Source organism: Lathyrus oleraceus, chromosome 7 (genome assembly GCF_024323335.1).
Source record: "Lathyrus oleraceus cultivar Zhongwan6 chromosome 7, CAAS_Psat_ZW6_1.0, whole genome shotgun sequence".
Classification (NCBI taxonomy): Eukaryota; Viridiplantae; Streptophyta; class Magnoliopsida; order Fabales; family Fabaceae; genus Lathyrus; species Lathyrus oleraceus.
In genome coordinates this window covers 528,915,029-528,918,124 of record NC_066585.1, presented here as the reverse complement: position 1 = coordinate 528,918,124, position 3,096 = coordinate 528,915,029, and the positions used below count along the sequence as shown (strand labels likewise).

The 3,096-nt window shown below is 38.9% G+C and overlaps 1 protein-coding gene across 1 annotated transcript; it reads left to right on the top strand.

Annotated features, from left to right (window-relative positions):
* The first annotated feature begins 881 nt into the window (after positions 1-881).
* Positions 882-2,846, top strand: LOC127101229 (aldehyde oxidase GLOX). The gene has a single exon (XM_051038590.1). The coding sequence runs from the start codon at positions 1,049-1,051 to the stop codon at positions 2,654-2,656; it is 1,608 nt and encodes a 535-aa protein (XP_050894547.1). The 5' UTR covers positions 882-1,048; the 3' UTR covers positions 2,657-2,846.
* Positions 2,847-3,096: the final 250 nt, after the last annotated feature.

Here is a 3,096-nt window from a genome sequence, read left to right as displayed (position 1 = left end):
AATCACAAACACTTTTCTTTGCAATTTTTTGAACAAATTTTCCTCGAGATTTTTTTGAGTTTAATCTCTTAAGTGAATCAAACTCGTGATTGTTTACTAAAAATACTTGTAAACACTTTGGACTCAGGGTTTCCTCGGGAAGGATCACCGTCCACCTAGTCAATAGTGGACCGTTGAATTCATACTTTCTAGGAAGAACATGAACTGACTACTGACTCTGACTTCTTTCTGACCAAGAAACTTATTGTCTCACGTTTCCTACAAGGTGAAACCTCATTGAGGGCAACATATGGTCCTCGTCTCTCCTAGGAGCTACAAAGCCCCTGTCCTTATCAATTCCTTTACAAATATAACACCATAACACCAAAAAACTTATTATACAAAACTTATTAATTAAAGATATTTTTTTTCTTTATATGTGCTAGAGATAAGACACAAAATATGTGTAAAAACAAAATTTTGCTTAAAATTAAAAGCAAAAATGATTATTCAAAACTAATACGTAAGTAATTTGAATCAAGATGAGAAAATTTGAAATTTTGATTGTTTGATTTGAGTCATGACACAAGTTAAATGATTTAAGTCGTGACTCGAGTTAAGTAATTCATGTCAATGCAAAACATGATTCACGTCACATTTCAGTGAGCACATCAAAATTGAAAATCTTGTTCATGATTCGAGTCAGAACACCTTATGATTTGAGTAAAAAAAGGTATAATTCGAATTATGTATGTAACTACGAATAATTGACATGTTTATATATAAACATTTATTATGATAAACATTTTTACAATAGACTACAAATAAAATTTTTATCTAAAAAAAAGAGATAGTCAGTGGTCCACAACAAGACTTCGAGTTAATCATCATACACAAAAACAAAGGAAAAGGAATTTGAACTTCCAAGCAAGGTCCACAACAAGACTGTTCTTGTCCACAACATCATAGTTGCACTTTTCATTGCATTTTCCACTTTCAATTCTCATTCTTTATAGAACCTTCTCCAACACAACACCACACACTCCACAACTCCACACTCTAATCTTCAATGGAAAATTTCCCTCTCTTTTTAATATGCTTTTTCACACTCCTCACACTCCCCAAACCCACACGTGCCACCCTCCCCGGCACGTGGGAGCTTCTTGCCTCAAACGCAGGCATAGCCTCAATGCACACAGCAGTAACACGCTTCAACACAGTTATCCTCCTCGACCGAACCCACACCGGTCCATCACGTAAACTCCTCCCGAAAAACCACTGCCGGTTCGACAAAAACGATGCCGTTTTGAAACGCGATTGTTACGCTCACTCAATTCTCTTCGACCCCAAAACAAACCAACTCCGTCCCTTAAAAATCTTAACCGACACGTGGTGCTCTTCCGGCCAGTTCCTCCCCAACGGAACACTCTTACAAACCGGTGGCGACTTAGACGGGTTAAAAAAGATCCGAAAGTTTAACCCGTGTGATCTAAATGGGTCATGCGACTGGGAAGAGCTAAACGACGTCGAATTGAGTGAAGGTCGTTGGTATGCGACGAATCAAATTCTTCCAGATGGTTCTATTATCATAATCGGGGGAAGAGGTTCAAACACAGTTGAGTTTTATCCTAAACGAGAAAACGGCATCGTTTCCTTTCCTTTTCTATCTGAAACGGAAGATACACAAATGGATAATCTATATCCTTACGTTCATCTTCTCCCTAACGGTAAACTGTTTGTGTTTGCGAATACGAAATCGGTTATGTACGATTTCGTTGAGAATCGTGTTGTTAAGGTTTACCCGGAGTTAGACGGTGGTCCGAGGAATTATCCGTCGGCGGGTTCTTCGGTGATGTTAGCTTTGGGAGGTGAATTTTCTGAGGCGGTTGTTGTTGTTTGCGGCGGTGCTCAATACGGTGCGTTTTTAGAACGGAATGTAGATACGCCGGCGCATGGAAGCTGCGGCCGGATAATGGCGACGGGAGAAAACCCGGTTTGGGAAATGGAGGATATGCCGTTCCAGAGAATAATGGGTGATATGGTAATTTTACCAAACGGTGACGTTTTGATTATAAATGGTGCTATGAAAGGGACGCAAGGTTTTGAATTGGGTTCTGATCCGTGTTTGAACCCGGTTTTATATCGGCCCGATGAACCAGCCGGGTTACGGTTCATGGTTTTGAATCCGGGTACTGTGGCAAGAATGTATCATTCAACTGCGAATTTGTTACCGGATGGACGGGTTTTACTTGCGGGTAGTAACCCGCACGTGTTTTACCGGTTCGATGTTGAGTTTCCAACCGAATTAAGACTGGAAGCGTTTTCGCCCGAGTATTTGGATTCGGATAAAATGAATATCCGACCCGAGATAGTGGATATACCCGAAACGGTGTCATATGGTGCTGGTTTTGATGTTGTGGTGAGTGTTGCTTTACCTGTTGTGGGAATAATTGAAGTGAATTTGGGTAGTGCTCCTTTTGCGACGCATTCGTTTTCTCAGGGTCAACGGTTGGTCAAACTTGGCGTTGGTTCTGCTGTGCCGGACGGTGGTGATGGGAGGTGGAGGATACGGTGTACGGCACCGCCTAGTGGGATGGTTGCGCCGCCTGGGTATTATATGGTGTTTGCCGTTAATCAAGGTGTTCCAAGCGTGGCACGTTGGATACACGTGTCGTAGTTTGTATTAATTTGAAAAGTTTTTTATTTAAGAAAAATGTTGTATTTAATATTTTGAGATTCTGTAGTTGTTGTAAAAACAAAAACATGTGAATAGTTGGTGTCGCCGAAATCTTAATGGGTTTGATTATTGGTGATAAGTGATGATTGGTTTATATAATGGTAATGAAAAAGATAGCATTAATTTGTAATTATGTTTAATTATGTGGAGTTGTATGGTGTCGGTTACTAGTGTTAATAATGTAATCTCTCTTTGAAGGAAGAGACATACAATTCACTCTAGTAATATTGGTCCCACCCAACTCTGAAAGTATTTATAAAATTATTTTGAATAAAAAAAATTTAAGTTATTTTTTTAATAGGTTAGTCTTTGTAAGTTATTTTAATAATCGAATAATTTAAGATGATTTCTATATATTTTTCTTATATTCTAACTATTCA